The sequence below is a fragment of the Chroicocephalus ridibundus genome, chromosome 1 (genome assembly GCF_963924245.1).
Source record: "Chroicocephalus ridibundus chromosome 1, bChrRid1.1, whole genome shotgun sequence".
Classification (NCBI taxonomy): Eukaryota; Metazoa; Chordata; class Aves; order Charadriiformes; family Laridae; genus Chroicocephalus; species Chroicocephalus ridibundus.
Window position 1 is genome coordinate 5,968,804 of NC_086284.1, and position 21,842 is coordinate 5,990,645.

Here is a 21,842-nt window from a genome sequence, read left to right on the forward strand (position 1 = left end):
AGTGATCCCAAAGTAAAACTGGCTGTCTGGTGCTGTACAGAGGGCAGATTATGTGATCAAAGTAGACTTGGTCCCCTAAAAAATAATGTTAACTGAATAAATTGGAGCTGCTTAATCCTATATGGCAGAAAAGGAACATTTTCTGCTGATCCCATTCATTCTCCTTCATGTCTGTCCCTCTCTGAACGGAAGGAGACAGGCCTCACAAGATGACCTTAGTGGTCCCATCCAGTCTTACTTATTCTATGATTACATGATTGGTAGTTGAAGATGCTGCCCATTGATCGTATTATTTACCAGATGTTTGGTATTATCAGCAATCTTGCTAATGGTGCATTCAACTCCCACATACAGATCATTGATAAATATATTGAACAGGAGTGGCCCTAGTATTGGACCCAAAGGATGCCAGTGGTGACTGGTCACCAGCCAGGTGTAGTCCCATTCACTACAACCCTTTGAGCTCTGCCCTTCAGCCAGTTCTTCACCCAACTCACCATAAACCCGCCCATCCCGCAGCTGGACAACTTGTCCAGAAAGATGCTGTGAGGGACAGTATCAAAAGCCTCACTAAAATCCAGAAAAACTACATCTACTTCCTCCCCTTCATCCGCTGAGCAGGTGACCATACCGTAGAAGGATATCAAATTAGTTGAACGGGACTTTCCCTGTGTGCACCCATGTTGACTGTCCCCGGTGATTCCATTATTCTTTAAATACCTTCCACTAGTTCTCAGTATAATCTTTTCTGTAATTTTTCCAGGAACTGAGGTTAGACTAACTGGTCTGTAGTTCCCTGGGTCTTCCCTCATGGCCTTTATGTAGGTTGGAATAACATTGGCTAGCTTCCAGTCAGCAGGGACCTTATTTCATGGTTTTACATAAAGAAGTCGTAGAAAAGAGTTTTATTTTTGGCAGTAATGTCAGCCTGGGTGTTAAGGACATGTGTGTCTATACAGAAGGCATAAAGTGTCTCAAAGATGTTAAAAGTCTTATTACATGGAAATAATAAGGAAAACAAGAGATGGCTTAAAATCTGGCTCAGTGTCAGATCTCCAAATTAATTTGTTAATTGAAAGGCAACCATGACTGAAGCTGTTTCTGAAAGGATCCCTTGGAAGTGGTTGCTGTATCCAACCCTATTCAGCATTTTCATCATTGTCTTAGAATGTAGTTTAAATCTCTCCTGGTAAAATCTTCAGGGCACCTAAAGCTTGGTATGGTGGTAAATAACGTACCCAGATCATTCTGATACCGAGTGGTCTGACTCACATTGCCACAAGGTCACAATCAAACAAAATGTGTCTTAATGCAGCAAAATGCAAGATAATACCCCTGGGAACAAAGAAAGCACGTTATACGTACGGGGTGGGAGACGCTTGAAAAGCAATGACTCAGAACAGGATTTAGAGGTCACTGGAGATAATTGTCTCAACATGAGTTCTCAGTGCAAGGCTGCTGTTAAAAGGCTACTGTGAACCCTAGAAGTATAAAAAAAACCCCAAAAGTTGGGAAGTGGTCTCTCTTCTGTACCTAGTATTGCTGCCACAGTTCCGTGTCCAGTGTTGGTGCCCACACATAACAAAAGACGTGAAATTAATGGAAAGAGATCAAAGGATGCCACACACCAAAAAAAATCCAGCATCCGGAAAACGAACCTTACGATGGGAAGTTTAATCTTCCTCGGCTGTTCAGAGAATAGGTTTGGAATGGATTGTTGCTCTGTGTGGAGGGACTTGCACTTGGACAAGACATCTGAGGGCAGAAGGAAGCACTGGTAACCTTTCAGACAAAGGCAAAACAATTTCCAGTGGTGGGATATTGAAGTTAGACAAATTCAACCTTGAAATTAGATGCAGTTTCCTAGAAGTAATTAAGCATTTCAGTAGCTTACCAGAGGAAGTGGTGGACTCACTGTAACCAGCTGTCTTTGATATAAGAGATATCTTTCTAAACGACAGGCTTTAATCCAGTTCTGGGGGAAAAAAATGAACATCCTTTGTATATGAGAGGTCAGACAAGCTGATCGTAGTAGCGTCTTTGACCTTAAAGCATATTAAGTACCGTAATCCATCTACACAGGACTTTCAACCTTGCACGGAGATAATTCAGCAACACACTTGTCCTCTGGTCTGAAGTGCCATGGTCATATTATGGCTATATGTAGAATAAGGGAACAGCCACTTTTTAAAACCGAGAGCTGTATAAACATGGCCGTAACTGAGAAATTACTGTGCTGCTTATCTGCGCGCTGGGACCTACTGGAGTTGGGAATCCACACACAGATCATGGTTCTCTGTGGCTTTGCTGCTGCAAAACTTGGGGTGCAGAATCCACTGATCCCATGTTCACCTCCTTCTGTTACCTCTCTCCGAAAATTTTGCGATGTGTTCTGAGGAGGATTCACCTTGATGCTTTATAAATTTCAAAGGTGTTTTGTATTATGACTTCATGTTGTTCTGTGGGGTCATACCTTGTTGTAGTTTCCTTAGCTGCTGGGGCTGGCTTCCCACACTTAGTTTTGTCTCTTTGGACCATTAAAGCGTGAGTTTTATTTTGCTCTGGTTTTATTTTCTATTAATCCATGCAGGTCCCTGAACGCCTCACTCTTCATGGGTAGGGAGCTTCTTGACAATGTCACTTTATCCTTACTCTTCTGATGGATCCAGTGAGAGATCTCAGGGCATAGATGTGTACAATTTCATTATATTTCCTTAAAATTTGCTGTAGGGCGCCACTTGGATCGCTTGTGGACCACACAATAAAAAAAGAGACAAGAAAACAATATTCAGATGGTGACATCACTATTTATGATCTGTTTTTTAACTTAACTCTTGCTGTTCTCCACGTCTCAGATAAAAATGGCCTTTACATTTTCTAAGCTGAAGACGTGCTTTGCCCTGAAATTGCTGTTGATATTAGAGGGAGTTGAGTAGCTAAACCCCATTCCAGCTCTTGAGGACCTTAATGGCTTTAGGATGTCAGTGACAAACCTCTCTGGTGTAATTACCCCCAACTTATTCCATACAGGCCTGAAACACATTAGTTGAAAGGCTTATCTGCAGATGAGTCCTCGGCATTCCCACCTGTACAAAACATTGTCCTGTGCATCTGTTTTTCAAACATTTATCTACTGTTTCCTGCAAAGGCAACATTTCCTTGCTGTCTTGCAGCTTCAGGTCCCAAAAAGCGTTTCTGATGCCTGGAATAAAGGCAGGGTAATGAAGAGGTATGGTCCAGCTGGTTTTCCGTCCTCTCAGCAGAGTGTCTGTAGCCTTAGAAAACATTATTAATGTGTGGGAGAAAATGACAACATTTTATCTTGCTTGAAACTACAGTCGATATAGTAACAGGGCTGGTTTGTTGTTTCTTTTCCGTCTCTTTTGTTTTCTATCAGGTAGCTATGGATAAGCGTATCACATCTGTGCAGGTCTTTATTCTGTGAACGATCTCTCAAACTCCATCTGAGATTTGACCTTCCAGAATCCTACTGGCCTAATCGTCTGCAGCAAGTCATTTTTTTAATAGGCAAATAAAATGTAATTAGTTCTTTTTCATTATCACTAGTCATCAAGAGAAAAGGCAGATGGGTAGGTTTTGTGCCCGAGCTGATAAATTTTTGTGGCAATTTTGCAAGGAGTTATAAAGATGTAGAGATATCAGAACAGACAGAGGTAAGGATAATGGATGGGATTTTTCTAAAGCCCTTTTGCTAATCTAACACTGCTGCCATTATCGTTAACGGCAGGTGCAGGGCACTTGTGAAAATGACTCAGTGTGAGTGTGTGCGTCTACGTGGGGCAGATATTCATTGCACTTCGACCCACACGTAGACTGGAAGCTCTGGGAACGCTGGACAGGCTTTTTGTTCAGTTTTCCGTGTATGGGAAACCACTTGAAATGATGTTGCCAGTGATGTTTTATGGCACTAAAATCTTCCAAGAAGGGCACAGGTATATCTCAACAGAATCCTGGACGATGACACGTAAGCCGTCGTTAAGTGCTACAGCAATAATAACAGATCAGATTCTCATCCTATTTATATTACAGTAAATTCAAAGTGATGGGAACAACATTAGTGAACGGACTTCTAATTCATACTAGTATAAGTGGGATGAAACTGAAGCTCATGATCTGTAATAATAACAAATGGGCTTGTTTTAATTTACCGTTTCTTTGAAATAAAAAATACATTATCCTGACAACTCCAAATCTCATCCCGCTTCAGGAGAGACCCACCTCTCAGGACAGTTTTGCTCTCCACGCACATTCATTTCTTGCCTTTATGCTGAAACCGTCAGAAGGATGCTGACTGTAAAGGTGGTGGCTTCTCTGATGTGTAGAGCTCCCAGCAACTACACTGAGACCAGCTGCTCATTTCACGTAGGTCTTTGAACAGCCCTCACATGGTAACAATTTTCATTCCCTATCAAAGCGTCGTGCTTAAACTGATGAGTTGGAAGTGAAGGGCTCCATATCCCATTACCCCGGAACAAAAACATCCAGTTCCCTTATCTGATTCAAAAATCCATCTCTCCTACATGCTACCAACTTTGATTTCTAAATGTGATGCTTCATCAAAACTCTTCTGAGCTTTTTTTTGGATTTCTTTTCCCGTCACCGCTTTTTACTAAGCTGTTTGCAATGAGCAGTGGCATCTCAGAATGAACTGAGGAGCGCTGCTGAGGCTGTGGGAGGGGAAATCGGACTGGCTTTGTGTTTGGTGACTTGACAGATAAGCAAATACTCATTTTACTAGAGTACACTCGGCAAGCTTTTCTCGTGCACGTCCGCCGCTATTCTTCTTGTTGTTATTATTAATTTAGTGGTGCTGAAAGTATAAGATTTGTATCCTGAGAGTTGGAGGTCATCTGTTACTCTGTGTCTGCGTGGAATAAAGGTGACAAAAGCCGAAAGAGACCAAACCTTCCCAGCAAAATCTCCCTTCTCATCTGTCTAGCCAGAATCTTCAGTGGGTCACATGCATGGATCTCTCTGAAACCATGGCTTTCTTTACTATTTAGTCCTGCTAAAAGTGACCCTAATAGATTTGATATGATGCAATGTGCCTGTGGTTTGTAGAGGAAACATGATGAATGTACAAAAGCCATTAGTATATGCACAGAAAAAAAACCACCATCTGGGGCTCTGGAGTTGTCTGAGAGATTGAGATGTGAAATGGCTTATCCCAGAACCAACCTCAAACATGTTTTTTTTTAGCTTCTAATCTCATGTGTTTGTGTATGGTTTTATATATATACATATTAATGCATATTTGAGGTTCTTTATTGGGGCTTTAAGGAAACATGCTTTATTCTATGTGCATTGCTCCATTGCAAAAAGTTCTTTCACTCTGAAGTCTGCAACACTCTGTGTTACCATAGCTCTAAATCTTCCTTACCCTTCTGCAGATGGCCTGGTGGATTGCATGGACCCAGACTGCTGCTTGCAGCCACTGTGCCACGTCAACGCGCTGTGCCTGGGCTCCCCGGACCCCCTGGATATCATCCAGGAGACACAAGCCCCTGTCTCCCAGCAGAGCTTGCATTCGTTCTACGACAGGATCAAGTTCCTGATTGGCAAGGACAGCACTCACGTCATCCCAGGAGACAATCCCTTTGAAGGAGGGTAAGTGAATTTTGGTTCTCATTCAGTAAGAGGTGAAGCAGGAGCCACTTGGCCATGGCAAGATGTGGAATGGCAGCAAGATGCAGAACATGGAAACTGTCTAAGGGAAGTGGGTATCTGAAGAATTTTGTGGCTGATGTAATTCTACTGACTGTCTCTTCATCTGCAACGTCCTACCAGCCAGTAAGACAAGATGCTTCCCTCCCACTGCGCATGGGCAATTGCCTTCTCTTATTTCAAGGAGTGAAAGCCATCTGTTCATCAGGGCTCTTCCAGTTCAAGTGATTGTGATTTCCAGAAGTATCTAGTAAACACCAATGGCAGAACTTCTTCCATTGACAGAGCCAAAAGGGAGGGAAACTAGAATGATATTTATAATCTATAGTATGACTGTTACAGGTCTCAAAAGAGCTGAAGATATTAATGGGGGTTGTCCAGGGGGCAGGAATCTGCGACTGCTGCTCAGGACGGGCTGGGCAATTGGTCACTGGGTGGTGAGCAATTGCATTGTGTCACAATTTTATATATTCTTTTACCATTTTTTTTTTCTTTTCCATTACTGTTCTGTTAAACTGTCTTTATCTCAATCCACAAGTTGGTTGTTTTTTTTTCTGTTTCTCCCTCTTCTCCCTGCCCCACTCAGGGGGAGGGAAGTGAGTGAGCAACTGCATGGTCCTAGTTGCCGGCTGGAGTTAAACCACGACACGCTCCTTATGTCGCAAACTCTTGTACTTCGTCAGCATTCTGAAGATTGCAGGTTCTGGATACTGAACAATCCAGGCTCTGGTCTAAGTGTTAGCACAGTGAATTCTCTGCTGTCAGTAGTTGTGATTTGTAGATGTAAAATCAGGCCTCAAAATATAAAATAGATTACACTCACAGTTTCGTTTTTCCGATACATTTAGGGTTGCAATTCCTCAGCTTTCCACAGAGGACTCTGCTGTCAGATCCATGTGTGTCTGTTCTGACAGGTAGAGAGTTTTGGTAGACGCAAGTCCGTGTTTGGTGAACTTTTCCATATAACTGAAGAACTATAAGAGTCTTCACACATGTATGATGAAAAAAAAAATTGCAACTTCTCTTTAAAGGTTGCTTGCATTCAGCAGCACACAGAGGTGGGGGAAAATAATGGGAAATTCTAATTTATACAGTGAATTTGTTTCTGGGAGTGCCAGCAGAGGACCAGCGAAAGCCTGTGTCATTTAGGGCCAGATAAACTCCTACAGGAGTTACACGTGTTTCACAGGTCTGATGGTATATCTCTGTGTAGGAAGGAGTCACTAACCATCTGTAGATGTCCTGCTGAAGGAAGATTCGTGATTCAAAAGGAGCACCTGCTAGCAGAAATGTTTATCTGGCATATAGATTACTAGAGTGAGGGGAATGTGAAGATTCAAATCAATAGGAAGGGTTTTAATGATTGCTCTTCATTAACTGCAGTGGAATTAATAAATGGGGCTCCTTGTTCCATTTAAGTTAACACAAAGAATTATACAGAGATAGGGATGATTTATGAGGTTGCCAGAGGGTGTGTATCACTAAGTGTGGTCTACAGATACGTCACCTCAAGCTGTGATTGTATGGCATCTCTCAAGGTAAATATCTTGACTCATCACAAGAGCAGTTACAAATAACAGTGAAGGACCTCAGCAGAAGGTATGTTTTCCCCTGAGACAGCATCACAGCACGCAGTCCCAGCTCATCGGTCTGTTAGGTTGCTAAAAATGCCATTACTCTTTTGGGATGTTAAAAGACATCACACGTTCCCGTTAGCTCTTAAAGATCCTATAGCTCTAGATAAAATCAACCGTTGCAAGTGTTTTCTGCTTACTTGGCTTCTCTTTGTAGTTTCAATTGTCTGTTTCCACCACCTTGGAAGCTGAACCTTTAAAAACAGCTCTTTTGTCACCCTGGAAATGGCAGCGCTTCAGCAGTGGTCAGACAGCAACAGCTCCATGGAGGAGCATGGGCTGGGACCATCTGGGACCCAATTAGTCTGGGCAAATGAGACTGACTGTATTTGCACGTGTGGATATGCCGTGTCCTCAGTAGTGTGCTCACTGGTCAGTCTCCTCCGGTTGCTTTTACAACAGACAGGTGATAATATCCCTCTTATCCGAGGAACTGCTCGGTGTCTCCATGAAGATCAGAGCAGCAGCTGGGGGCAAGATGAGCCGTTTTCATCTCTCCTTCCAGCTGCTGGCTTAATAGCTTGTCCAACAGGAGAGGGCAGGAGATCTTCAAGGCCAGGTTGGACGGGGCTTTGAGCAGCCTGGTCTAGTGTGAGATGTCCCTGCCTGTGGCAGGGGGTTGGAACTAGATGATCTTTAGGGTCTCTTCCAACCGGAACTGTTCTGTGATTCTGTGATCTTTTTGTTCTGATGGAGGGCTCCAACATCCTGCCTTAGGACAGCCCTCTCCCTTCCGTTGCTGCTGCTGTGATTCATGAAGCCGCCTCCTTCTCAATGTAGATCAGGACTGTAGATTGCTGGCCACGGGACGTCCTACATCTTTCTGTCCCAGCGTCATCATCCTCGTGGGGTAGGATTGGGGTTGGATCCATGCCACTTGCTGTGGGCAGTCCCCCATAAGCAGGCAACACAGAGGTGACATGGACCTCTGTGTCCTGCGCGTCTGTTGTCCTGCAGAGACACCTGTGGCACAGGCACACTCATCATTCAGGCCAGGGATTTCTGGAACCACAACGTACTCCTCGGAACTTTACCAGGTCGTGGCTGGCTGATTATCACCCCTGGGGGTGCCACAGCCGAGTTGCGTTCCTGCGCGACCTCTGCAGAAGTGGCAGCAGTGTGAAGGAGATGACTGAATATCTGTGCAATATATTTCCTGGGCTTCAGAAACGCAGCCTAGCTACCCTTTAGAGAGAACAGCAGTGCAGATCACCTAATGGATACAAATAAGTGAATGCCTCATGACAGCTAGCCTTTGAGTGAATTTATTATTGAATTACGCTCCAGCTTTTTAAGAACAAGCTGAGCTGACAAGCTCTCTCACCACTGCAGAAGAAAAAGAAAGACAATGATAAATTACCCTGATGGATAAAGGTAAAGACCTTGTCTCCTCCAAAATACCAGCAATTATATATTATTCATGTTTGGGAAGAAAAAATAATCATTGTCCATATTGAAATGAGTGTTTATGATGATAAAGCAAGTAGCTAAATTAAATTCTGAATGCACAGAATGTCTTTTCACATCATTTTGATGAACAGATAACAAGTACTCTTCTGCTACTCGATCGTTCTTGTATTGATTTTGAAACCACTTACTCTTGCTGTTTGCTTTGTATTTTTAAGCCATTCCTAGTTGTCCATCACTGTAAGGAGCAGCACAAGATGCAGTGGTGTCAAGTTGTTGACTTTCAAGTAGGACACCTGATATATTTGTTCTTTCTTGAGGGACAGTGTCAGAAAATTGCAAGAACAGGAAAAGTCCTGATGCACGGGGTCTTTCATGTTAAATCTTGGCATAGGATTAAAGTACCTCAGAAAACCATGTGCAGAATTGGCATTTTTGTCAGGAATATTCAAAAAGAAATCAGGCGATTTTTAAGTAGGTGTGTTTTATACCCCTTCTTTTTTGGGACAGGTTGCATATATTTACTTGCTGCCAGCAATATTAACCCATCCCAATTACATGGGCAGCTAGAAATAACCAGCTGAGTTATAAAGACACATCAGAGAGCAGCAAGACTATCAGCTGCAAGACTAGTCCCTTATTGCCCCCAGGTCAGTAGTCTAAGTACAAACAGTAGTAAGTTTTCATGGTTTAAAATTATGATCAGAATTAAATTTGCACGTTTCTTTTTCCACCACTGAGTGACAAGGTATCTGTAAACAAGTCGCTTCATCTCTTTGTGTGCCGGGCTGTACAACGTACCTTACTGATCCAGCTGGGGGGGTTACACAAGCACTGTTAGATGCTAAGATAGACAGGTATGCTATAAATCCGTTTTGCTATAAATCCATTTTACTATAAATAAATAAAGGGATGGTTTTTTATTGTCACAGTTAAACTGCATCGATCCCAGGCCCCATCAAAACCAAAATTGTGAGTATTGACCATGGCCAAAGAACAAGTAAGAGAATAGGGGAGGATCAAATTGCCTTTCAAAATGCTTTGGTAGTCTATTTGGCTCAATTCTGAGTGATTTTGAAGAATATTATGATGATATCTTAGTATCATTGAAGGAAGACATTCAAAGCACATTCTCTTTTCCTTTCACCCATTTCTTCCCACATCTGGAGGGCTGCAGGTTCACCCCCGCAGATCTTCCTGAGCTTCCTTCACAGAGAAACCAAAGTGCTCTGTCGTTTCTGTACTTTTCCCTCAAGACTCCTGGTGTCATTTGGGTACAGCGAATTAAGAAACGCTTCTTCTCTAGCTGAAGACAAAGCTAGAAGTCAAAAAACGCAAACTCGCCAGGTGTGGCTTTCTGCTGATGATTTCTCCTGAGTTGGCTGGTCCAGCCCATGGCTCTGGCCCAGCTCCAGCAGAATACGGCTCCGTTGGGTTGGATGCACCTACTGAAGTGCAGGTTACCCCGGAGGTGATGCAGGAGCTCCTGGAGCACAGAAGCTCCGCAGGTTAGGACAGCTTTGGAAGATAACTGCTGCATCTGTTTAAGACTGTGGCATAGATATTAGACACCATCCGGCATTCCTGCGAGTGAGCACTCCTGGCACAGCACAGTACCTACCTCGATGAGAACAAGGTCATATTTTTCCATGTTTTAAACCAAGATAACATAGCACCTCTTCAAACTCTCTCCTTCCCAGAGTTACTGTCTTCCAAAGGCATAGTTCTGCTTTTGTTGCTTTCTTCTTCGATGAACTACTTATTAGCTACAAATCAGAGCTATTTGAAATATAGAAGAATAATGAGGAATTTTCAAAGACGTAGCATTTTTTATTTTGGTAATTATTTCTTTTAAACACAAGAAAGCATACTTTTAAAACTTACCTTTTCAGTGTACAGGACATATATAAATATATGCCTTTTCAATGTTTGCCCTTTTCTTTTGATTTTAAATTATATGCTGTAGCATTATTTCAGCTTCAAGTGATTTTTTGAGTTGAGTATGGCTTTATTTCCGTATAATGAACTAGCACAATATATGCAGCTACTTACATCCACTTTGTGGAGTTTGTACCCACAGGAGTCTATGAAAGCAAAGCTCTTACCCATTTTCCTGTTTCTTTCCATAACATAGATAGTGTAATCGTAACGTAATTAAATTCCCCTTTCACACGTGGCAGTAGAAGGAAGTCCTGTGTGCAGTCATTAGAGAAACTGGGGTTGCAGGTTTTAGCAAATATTAAAAAAAACATTGGATATTTATTACCCAGCACAAACCCTTGAGTAGGATCTTCCTAGTGTGATTTGGGCTTGCTTCCAGGATCAGGCGCGGCAGCTGATATAAATGCTGCACCATCCTGTACCTGGGAGTAAAAGGTCTCGGGGGATACCTGCATACCCAGGAGCTCTTGGAGGGTGCAGAAAGCAAAACTCAAGCCTTGGAAACTCCCAAGCAGAAAAACAAAACCAACGAGTTAAGTACCTGCCGGGTTACGCAGGTGCTGACGTGCACATTTGGTTTTAGGGGTCTAAACTACGGTATAGATGCTGATGTATTCTCTTGGATCTGGCACATAGATATTTCATTAACATTTATTCAATATCCAAGGTACATTCCTCTGAAAGAAGGAGCAGCCCACGTGCCCGTTGTTTTACATTACTTGTTGATGGTCGCGTCTGGCGTGATAACTCTGAGCTGAGTCAGTAGCCTCATTCAGTATAATAACGTCGCTGGAAACAGCACATCCCATTTAGTAGAGAGATTTCATTATTGCATTACTGCATAAGGCTTCTTCAAATTAAACACCGGCTCACTGCTGTAATGATTCTCACGTGAGACTCTAGCATGTTCATTCTCCAAAAAGCTGGAGCTTTCTGCCCCAAGCTCTTTGCTGCCTCGCCTCTGAGGAGATTTGCTGACCCCAGACCAGAGTGGAGAGCTTGAGCACCCCTTGTCCACCTCAGTGCAAAATCTCCTTTCCCACTGAAACCTGCAGGGGAAACTGGTGTGGGCTCATCCTGTTGGCTTGGCACTGGTGGGGTGAGGTTCTGCCTTGCCAGATCAGCTTTGGGGCACTCGCCTCCAGCCGTCGGATGCCAACAGCTGAGTCCACGTAGGGTTTTCAACCCTTTGCAATATATCAGGAAGCGTCTGTCCTTTGAATGTGACATTTACTTGCTAAATTGGTCGAAACCTCCCACATAAAAAAGCAATTTCAAAATCCCAATCATAAAATCTTATGTATTTTATTGAACCATTTTTTTTGCCTAATTCCTTCGGATCGTTACAAAGCTATCAGACAGCTTATATGTAGTTAAAGAACTTTCCCTATGATCATCAAAAAGAGAGCTCCTTTTATAATTAACCTGGAAATAATGTATTTTTCCTTCTGTTCTGCTCAATTTTGGTGCCTCAAATTCATTGGTAGGAATTGTTTTTATTTTGGTCTTCTGCAGAGCTGACTACCTGGCCACAGCTTACAAAATAAACACCAGACGTAAAATACTGGGATAATACAGAACTGGTACATTCTGCAGACATTTTTTGTGAAGACTTGACAAGAATACATTATTCATCTCTGAAAGTTATTACATCATAAAGTCCGTACCTCTCATAGAAATAATGGTTATAGGATCACTTCCGAAAAATTATGAAATGAGCATAATTCAGTATTAGGTGGAAAAATTGTCTTGTGCCTTACGAGCTACTGAACGCTTGGCTTGGATTTTACAGACCTGAAAAACCAGGAGTGTGATTCTGTTTCTTTGAGAACTCGCGCAAAGCGAGAGTGTTTCTTTGGTTGTACTGGAGTAAAGGAAAGAGTCATCAACTTTTAAAGCACGACTTAGCGAACCACATTGTGAATAAAAGAATTTTTCGCTGAAAATTTGCAGTACAGCGCAGCACAACTCTATTATGCATTGCAGTTGCTATAAAACTCTGTTCTAAAATACTTTCACTTAAATATTATAGTTGGAGCCAGTCTTCACAGAGCAGCATCAGCAGGTTTTCCTCTTTATTTCCTATTTGCTAAGCAGCCTTCCCTTATCCTCCCACCTTCCTGTTATAGCTCAAATGAGAAATCTTGGGATGCAAAAACCGTGAGTCAATGAGGCATAGAGACCCAAGATGTTTTGGACGGCAGAAGTGGCATCTCTTTCCAACAGTGGCCAGATTGCTTGGCAGAGCAGAGAGGAAGATTGTGCTTTCATAAGGAGGAAAAAAGACATATATCAAGTAGGCGAATGAGGTTCAGATCTTGGGAGAAGTTTTCAAAGCAATAAGGGCCTGAGTCTTTCAGGAATGGAGCCAGCAGGGAAGTGTTTTGAGACCAATGATCATTCGATCGTGGGGTTTCTAGAAGTGGTAGGTCATGCTAAAATGATGCTGCATGTTTTTACTGAACTGTCGCACAATAAAAATGCCTTCTTTTCCCTTTTGAGGAGCTACAACTAGCAGTCACTAATATCACTATCAAAGATGATGCCAAAGGAGGCTTCTGAACTATCAGTTTGTAAGTCTTCATGGAGAAGAGTTCAGGCAGATGCATGCAGGGGGGAGCTCAAGAAACTGGACGGCAGCTGGTCAGAAAACCAATCTTGCCGATGAATACTAAAAATATCAGGTGAAGAAGACCCACTGTTTTGATACTGTGAGGTTAGTCTCTGAAGAGACAACAGGAATAAAAATCTGCATCTAGAAGTATTATTGTAAATCTTGATTAATAAGCTCTTTCCTCTGTACTTCAAATACCAACTTCATTAGTCACATCCTTCTTAGGACAATTTAAGTAATGGGTTTTCACTGGAGCATTTCATTCCATTGGCTTTACTGTGTGTTTTGAAGAATATCTAAAAGACTGTAGAAGGTTTCCTGCAAAAGGTTAACAGTTAAGGGCCATACCCACAGAAAGAATCATCAGCATCTCCTGACCCTTCAGTGATGAGGCCTTATAAACAGCTTCACTGAGTAGGTTAAACAAACAGAGCAGATACTGTTTCTTGCTGCAGACAACTTAGAATTGACTTTCTCTTATTGAACCCGGTCAGAGCTTCTATAAACTTTGCACTTCATCATCCACTCTTTTTCTCCTGGGTCTCCCACTCCATCAGCTGCTCAGAAGGTTGAGTGGCAGGATCTGTGGCAAACCACATCTGCCAGCGCTAGTTTAGCAAGTCCCCGTTTGGGACTTGGTCGAATGTCAGCGCATTTAGTCCTTTTGTCAGATTGACCCTGGCATTCTGGTGCTCCCCTTATTGGAGAGCTTCTCTGCTCAGACTAATTAACGATTGGTATCCCAGCTGCCCAACGTGTGCCAAACCCTTTCAGAAACTCACTTGTGCTATCCGTGGTGGTGTGGGGGATCTTCCTGGATGACTACTCTTTAATTTCCATTTTTTTCATTTGTGTGCCTTTCTTGTTTAACAGGGAACTCTTCAGCAGGATCTTTTCCATTCTTTTTCCTAACTTTAATTCCTTAATTCAGATGGCAGCTAAGATCAGTAGGTAGGTTTCAAGTTTAAGCTTTTCCTACAGCTAAACTGAACGAAAGAAGCCAGGCAGGGACTGACTCAGATCAAGAAAAGAATATTAGGACTTTTTTTCTGTGCAGTTAAGAGGCAAGTGGGCAGGTCTTTTTTCTTACAGACAGCCTTTGAGGGAAATACTGCCACGAGCAATGTACTTGAAGGTCTGTATTTTCTGCTGTTTCCTCTTCTTCTTTTGTCCTTCATCTGTCAACTCAGGCATTTTCTCTGTGTCCATGTGTTTGATCACGATGCCCTTAGCTTTTACCTGGCATTCTACCAATTTTTCTATCTATCCTAGTACTTGACTGCCCTGGGGGTGTCTAACATGAGACAGGTGCATTCAACCCAGAATGGACGAGGTACATTTTGCTTCATCCTGTGTTATTATCAAGAAAAAAGGTCACAGCAGCTAAAGCCGTTGAGATTGTGTTTGTAACAAATGACTGTATTCATAGGCACTTACGAGCAAGGTCTGAGCATATCACAGATGAAGTGCCATGAGAATTAAAAATCCCTATGCAAAGGATTAGCAGATTACTACAATTATCTTTCTAATGTCTCTGTAAGGAGGGGACGTGCCTCAAGTGTTATTTTGCAGGTGGAGTACAAAGACCCAGACTAGCCATGACCAGTGTCACACACCAGTCTGTAGCAGAGGAAGAAATGGAACTGAGATCACCTAATTTCGTTAATAACGCTCTTCCCAATGAGTAATAACTTTCTAGATTTTCAGTCTATGAGGCTCTGTTGAAGTTTTGCCCAGAGAAGAAGGATAAATCCCGTATATATATATATTTATAGATATATATTTATCTATATACACACAGACATACATATACACATATGTGTTATGTAAGTACACATATACCAATAAAATATGGAAGTGGTATGTCCAAAGAGATGAAGAGATTTATAGTGTCAAATTAAAATACTTATTAATAATAATTTGACTGAGGAAGGCTAAGCAGTCATGATAACCACCTCCACACATCTGAAACCTTCAGAGGAAAAGGCACAATGACTTACGGTGGAAATATTTTGAGGAGCTGCAGAAATTCATTGGAGTGAGGTTTCCCATGACGCCTATCCTCAGTCAAGGAAAGAATATACATTTCTTGTGGCAAAAGCGGGGTTAGGATGCATGGAATTTTCTTTTCCCAATGAAAATGTTTAGCAGAAGCAGTATTTTTGTCTATTTCCCGGTGCCAAGTGCAGCATCAGCAGAAAACATCTATGAATAAGAAGTATTGGAAGGGCCAATGTCGAAGTTATGAGCCATTGGATAAGAATCAGTATTAAAGAAAATCTTTAATGTACTCCCATAAAGTGAAATGGCTTCTTGGGAATTTCCTTTTCTGGCTTCTGTTTTAAAGCTGGTTTTGTCTGCTTGAATTTTTTGTCAAACTTTCTTTATATCTGAGCAATGGGAAAGTGAAGCCATCGGTGCATCCCTGTCTGTTTTGCCACTGTGGCCCAGATCTTACCAGGAAGGCTTAATTTAATTTCTTAGGAAATAAAGAATGACTTCAGAAAGCGGTGGTCTAAAATTGTCTGATATGCTATCTGGCATTCTAGATAGCATTTTTACAATGATTTGGTCTTTCAGGGAAGCTTTTATGGACAATTTTTTTTTTTTTTAAAAGAGGAAGAAAAGAAAGGAAAAGTCTAATTGAAGAAGAAAAGAGCAGACTGCTTTTCACTGTAAAACAAGAATCCATGCAGCCTCATGTAAAAGTAGTGAAGGAAACAAACCTAACAAAAATAAGCCAGAAAACAGAGGCAATAGGTGGAATCTTTTAATAATTCAATGGGAAGATGAGGCTCTGGCTATGAGAAATTCAATTGTGTTCAACTGCGGAAAACACTCTGAACTGGCAGGCCTAGACTGATGGAATAAATCTCTTCTATTAACATGAGAGATAATTTTATGTAACTATATTGGGAGACCTTCTAGCGGAGCTGAGCGTCTTAGCAGTACCACTTAACTTGTTTGCAGTGTAATTGCATTTAGACCAAGGTCTTCTGAAGGAAATGGCTGACTAAATTAGCATTAACCAGGTTCCTGGGGGGCTCGATGTGTTGTGGGTAGTCGATCTTGCCTCCAGAAAGGACATCTTGACACTAGAGAAGCCAGCTGCTTCCAACGCACTGTATTAACCGTTTTTCCCAAGCGGAGCAAATTTTGTCACCCAGGGAAGGAGAAGATTTGAGACTCTAATCAGGAAGAGTCTGGGCTTTGGTTTTCCTCCAGTGTCCATCCCCCCTGGTTTTAACCGAATTCAGGTTTCTGTGTGTTGCTCCAGCTTCTTTTTATCGCTGTGGTTTGGGAAAGATGTCCCCTTTGTGGGAACATCTTTCCTTATAGCATGCGAATAAAGCTATTGTTATAGTCCTCGGGAGGATGGTGGATGCAGCTGGCCTTGCTGACGAGCTGCTTCTCTGAGACGAGGTGCCGGCGTGATCCGAGTTAGTCAGCACGTAGATGGAGTGCAGTGCTGCAAAGCATCGTCTAGAATGGGAACCGAGTCTCTTCCTGGAAGGTGGGAGTTCAAATGCATTTGTTACAGCTGCCAAGGCGAGAGGAAGCTCTTTCTTGGTCCATGTAGTGCTGGTGCTTGTTATTGAAAAAATACTTGTCAGTGATATGTAATGGACCAGATGCTTGCTGATATAAAGCACATCCCCCCATTAAGATGAGCTGAGGATTGAGGCCAAAGTGCTTGCAATATTACTTAGAAGTTTGCAACTGCTTGGACATGTGTTTTATGTAGGACAGCGGGAGAGACACCTGCAACATGTTGTGTTTTGTCCTTTGGTTGCTTTTAACTCTTGGAAAGAAGAAGCAACAGGCGGAAGTATTCTTTTTAGGTTCACAAAAATGTATGATCTTATCTCTCAAGAATTTTAAAACATTCCTAGTCCCAGTGTTGGCTTCAGTATGTTATCAGTAATTCAGAATACCGGGTCCCTCACACTCAGGTCTTAGTCTTCCTGCAGCAGCCTGTGGTGATTCCTCACCTTTCACAAAATGTGCAGCCATTTGGTGAGAAGCTGAGGGAAAACAGTTTCAAACCCTTTGTCAGTTCTCTCTAAAGGATGGAAAAGGAGATGGGGCAGGTGGAGGGGATCATGGAAAAATCTGGGAAGAGAAGGCCTTGCTTCTGCTCTTAGCTCAGACACATGGTTAGACACACTCACCTTGTGCAAAATTTCACTCCAGTTGGTGACCTGTTGACTTCAATGGGGTTATTCCAAGCATTGACATCTTGCCAAGCATCTTCCATGGCATCGTCACCCTTTGAGTTATGCTTTGCCTGCCTGTTAGAGTGTGATGTGCATAATGCCGTACCAGAATATTATCTTAAATTTGTAGCGTATGGAAAGCTGAATTAGAGCCTTCAGTGGAAGAAGCAATAAAAGTATGAAGAGCATTATTAGCTCCAGAGCTGGGCCCAAGTCTTTTCCAACATGACTTCTAACAAGTCAGTGATGATATATCAGAGGATACTCAGTGACAGAAAAATAATTTCCATTATCTCCTTTTCTTGTGGCCCATTCTAAAATTGTATATGAATGTAGTCACATTTTAGATTGCCGACACATTCTGGTAACGCTTCGGCAATTTTTGTTAATATTGGAGCTCTCCATTTAGATCAGTAGGAGTTTTATTTAAGACTCCCTGACAAATGGTCTGTTTTCTGTACTGTGGAATATACAAATAGTGCACCCCTTTTTAAATAGAAGTTCTACTTTATCTCGTTGCATTATACAATATCAGATTTTTAGGTGGACTGTAAGAAAATAACTTCATCTTTCCCTGATGATCCATGTTTATGAAATCGTCTTCACAAAACACTGCAGATCTCATCCTTTGCCTCAGTGAACCAGTAAAGCGACATTTCTCACTTGAAGTGGGTAGGTAGCGAGTGCAGCTGGGATGATTTAGTCTAGCTGAGATCTGGTCCTGCACCTGTAGAAACGTTGCCTTTCAATCTCTGCTCTGCAGCAGGACAGCAGTTAGGAAAATCACTCACTGGGTCACGTTAGCACGCTGACACCACAATTTGCTCTTGCAGCTCAGAAAAATAGTTACCTTCAGCCAAAAATTGGGTTCAGACACTCTTAGAGACGTGTGATGCTTTGTCTTTATAGGAAGCTCCTAAGGTAGCAATGTAGTAATGACTTAGAGGTCTGGAAACAGACTTTGGAATAAGAACCTAGAAAATCTGTCTTTGGCTTTACTGCAGATTTTCTGACTGACCTTGGACAACTGAGAATCACTCTGTGCTTTATTTCCTCTCTCTGTAAAATACCTATCTTGCGGTATTAATCAATGTTTGTAAAGATCCTTGAAATCCTTAGATAAAAGAGCACATTACAGAGCATAGAGTAATTGGAATAGATGTAGCCTATAAAATAGTGCAATCTACCAAACTCGGAAAGAAGACGGGAAGAAAAAGCCTGTCCTGTTAGCGTGCTCAGATCCCCGAGCACTTTGTAGGGAAGCTATCTGAACCTAGCAAATTATCTGTCGTGGTTTTCCCAAGCGTGGAAGAAATGAGCCGTCGAGCCTTGGTCAGGGTGTTTCTGTGGCTTTTCTGCCTTAAGCATGTCCATGCGGTGCTTGGTAGGTTTGTGTTCCATTTGATTCTAAAATTTGCTTTGCCCTTAATTAGGGCAATATTGTCAAGACACTGTGAGACTCGGTTATAGCAAATTCCAAAGTGATGTGGCGAACACTAGAGAAGTCCACAGTTAATGAAGTATATGCTGCAGCGGTTGCTTTTCAAGAGTAGGATAAAAGTAAACCTTATTCTAGGTATTGAATCTTACACAACTCCTGAGAAAGTCTTCAAGAGCAGCATCCCACCATCAAGACACACAACATGGCCCCCAGCTTTCCAGAACATAAGGGCCTGGGCTTTCTAATCCATAGGATTCCCAGCCACAGAAGTAGAGGAAAAACCTGAATTTGTCAACAGATTTACTATGTCTTACCATTTTTCTCCTCGCAGGCACGCATGTGTGATTCGAGGCCAGGTGATGACAGCAGATGGGACCCCTCTAGTTGGAGTGAACATCAGCTTTGTCAACAATCCTCTTTTTGGATACACAATCAGCCGACAAGACGGCAGGTAGGGTGTCTTTATAGGATTTACAGTGTTCAAGCAGCACTTACGGCATTATTACCATCAACACTAAAGAGAAACTCCTTCCAAGAGCGTATTTATTGTTGATGCATTTTGAAGGTGTTGATGCATTACTGTTAATTGTTATGGGGATGCGTTTGGCTGGTGACCAGTGATCAGAGGTGCTCCTCAGGGTTCAGTCTTAGGGCCGGTCCTGTTCAATATATTTATCAGTGGTCTGGATGCAGGAGTTGAATGCACCATTAGCAAGTTTGCTGATGATACCAAACTGGGAGGTGCTGTTGACTCTCTTGGGGGACAAGAGGCCTTGCAGAGGGATCTAGATAGATTGGAGCGTTGGGCTATGATTAGTGGGATGAAATTTAACAAGTCCAAATGCCGGATTCTGCACCTAGGATGGAGTAATGCCAGGCACAAATATAAACGGGGAGAGGAGCGGCTGGAGAGCAGCCCGGCAGAAAGGGGTCTGGGGTGCTGGTGGGCAGCAGCTCAACATGAGCCAGCAGTGAGCCCTGGCAGCCGAGAGGGCAAACCCCATCCCGGGGTGCATCAAACACAGCACGGCCAGTCAAGAGAGGAGATTGTCCTGCTGCAGTCAGCATTGGTGTGGCCTCATCTCGAGCACTGTGTGCAGTGCTGGGCCCCACCATTGAAGAAGGTCCTTGAATGCGTCCAGAGGAGGGCAACACAGCTGGTGACAGGGCTGGAAGGCAGGTCCTCTGAGGAGCAGCTGAGGGCTCTTCTAGTTTGGAGAACTGAGACTGAGGGGTGACCTCATTGCTCCCTACAGCCCCCTGAAGAGGGGACATAGAGAGGGAGGTGCTGAGCTCTTCTCCCTTGGATCCAGTGATAGGACGTGTGGGAATGGCTCAAAGCTGCACCAGGGGAGGTTCAAACTGGAAATGAGAAGGATTTCTTTTCCCAGAGGGTGGTCAAACACTGGAACAGGCTTCCTAGAGAGGTGGTCGATGCCCCAAGCCTGGCAGTGTTTAAGAGGCATTTGGACAATGCCCTTAATAACATGCTTTAGCTTTTGGTCAGCCCTGAAGTGGCCAGGCAGATGGATTAGATGGTCATTGTAGGTCCCTTCCAGCTGAAATAGTCTAGTCTAGTCTAGTCAGTCTAGTCTTATTTTTATTATTAATTGTTATTAACATCGCAATATCACCTAGAATCTTTAGCCAACAATTGTGCAATGCAGTGCCCATGCACGTAAAGAAAAGATGTCTCCTGCTCCCAACAGCTCTGTTCTTGCTAATTCATGTTGAAATGATTATGAAGAAGTCATTAAGATTACGGTTGTGTTAGAGACAAGTGCTTAAAATCTGAGCAATCACGCTCAACCAAAACAAAAGCATTGCAAATTGGGAATGTCTTTCATCTTATCTTTTGTCTGTCAGTGCTAATTGGCTCCCTTTCTTGTAAGAACAAAAAAATGAAACATAAGGGGTTCCAGCTGCACATGCTCTATGTATTGACTACTAACCACTAGCACTTGGGAGAGGATTTATAGATTTTAGCACCTCTCCAATCCACAACTTTCATTAAAGGTTTGACTTGGCCAGAGAGGCTGATAGAATTATAATGAAAGAGAGTAACGTGCTGGCAACGTGTGCTTAGTGCTGCCTTGTTCATGCTTGGGGGTTCATTGCACCTTCTGTAACGCTGGTGGTGACTAGGAGGCTTTCAGAGTGATGCTCCACCTCTTGGATGATATGACATTAAAATCCAAGTAATAAAGAGGCATTCCTGGAAAAGTAGTGATCTCCTTTGGAAAAGGATGCCTCTGAAGCTGGTGCCTTTGTATTGCCAGTAGCTTCGGTGTTACCGGAAAAAGGAGAAAGTCTTGCACATTTACGCTCTTGAGTATCTCTGTCAGGCTTTTCAAATCTACTTTGCGTCAAAGTGAGATCCAAACTGCACTCTCAAGATCACATTGCTGTGTGTAGACCAGCACAAAATCTCTGTCTGTTAGAACACATAAATTTGCCTGCAAAATTCCTGGACAATAATGACTGCTATAAAGTTTTTTTCATCTCTTCCCTTGTCATATATACAACACCCAACTACGGTGTGTAATCTTTCATTTAGATTACAAGTACTTTGAGGAAGGGACCATCTCTTTGTTTTGTAATTGTGCTGTACCTAGAACAGAGGGGCTTTATCTTAAACTTCACCTCTAGGCAGCAAACATACCAGTAAGCTAAACAGAATCACAGAATCACAGAATGGCAGGGGTTGGAAGGGACCTCTGGAGATCATCTAGTCCAACCCCCTGCCAGAGCAGGGTCACCCAGAGCAGGTTGCACAGGAACGTGTCCAGGCGGGTTTGGAATGTCTCCAGAGACGGAGACTCCACCACCTCTCTGGGCAGCCCGTGCCAGGGCTCTGCCACCCTCACAGGAAAGAAGTGCCTTCTCATGTTGAGGTGGAACTT

At 42.7% G+C, this 21,842-nt stretch overlaps 1 protein-coding gene across 9 annotated transcripts in view; it reads left to right on the forward strand.

The window, feature by feature from the left end:
* The window catches only part of TENM4 (teneurin transmembrane protein 4), a 1,293,844-nt gene that overhangs the window by 1,190,279 nt on the left and 81,723 nt on the right, over positions 1-21,842 (forward strand). For all 9 annotated transcript variants that reach the window (XM_063326345.1, XM_063326336.1, XM_063326383.1 and 6 more), the window contains 2 exons: positions 5,412-5,628; positions 19,271-19,390. In XM_063326345.1, the coding sequence (XP_063182415.1) occupies positions 5,412-5,628; positions 19,271-19,390 (337 nt within the window). The remainder of the gene's footprint in view (positions 1-5,411; positions 5,629-19,270; positions 19,391-21,842) is intronic.